Consider the following 205-nt stretch of genomic DNA (forward strand, 5'->3'; position numbering starts at 1 on the left):
GAAAAAGAAGCTCCGGTGGACGCTATATTCAATCTGGGTGTGGTACTAAGGGATAGCGTCCTCAAAAACCAAACTGCAGAAGCATTTGCAGAGTCCTTCCAATCGAAGGCTCGTACAACGCAAATGCTGGACAAACTTTCTAGGAAAATCTGTCTTATCCTTCGACATTTTGTGGTGTTCTCTTCCGTTTCCTGCGGCAGAGGAA

The 205-nt window shown here is 45.9% G+C and overlaps 1 protein-coding gene across 1 annotated transcript; it reads left to right on the forward strand.

Moving 5' to 3' along the window:
* Nucleotides 1–3: 3 nt before the first annotated feature.
* On the forward strand, nucleotides 4–202 carry LOC108745327 (fatty acid synthase-like; the record flags this gene model as incomplete). The annotated part of the gene is made up of 1 exon (XM_018485361.1): nucleotides 4–202. A coding segment is annotated over one exon (199 nt), but the record flags the coding sequence as incomplete, so codon positions are not given.
* Between the last annotated feature and the right edge of the window lie 3 nt (nucleotides 203–205).

The sequence above is a fragment of the Trachymyrmex septentrionalis genome, unplaced genomic scaffold, assembly GCF_001594115.1.
Source record: "Trachymyrmex septentrionalis isolate Tsep2-gDNA-1 unplaced genomic scaffold, Tsep1.0 C3129009, whole genome shotgun sequence".
NCBI lineage: Eukaryota > Metazoa > Arthropoda > Insecta > Hymenoptera > Formicidae > Trachymyrmex > Trachymyrmex septentrionalis.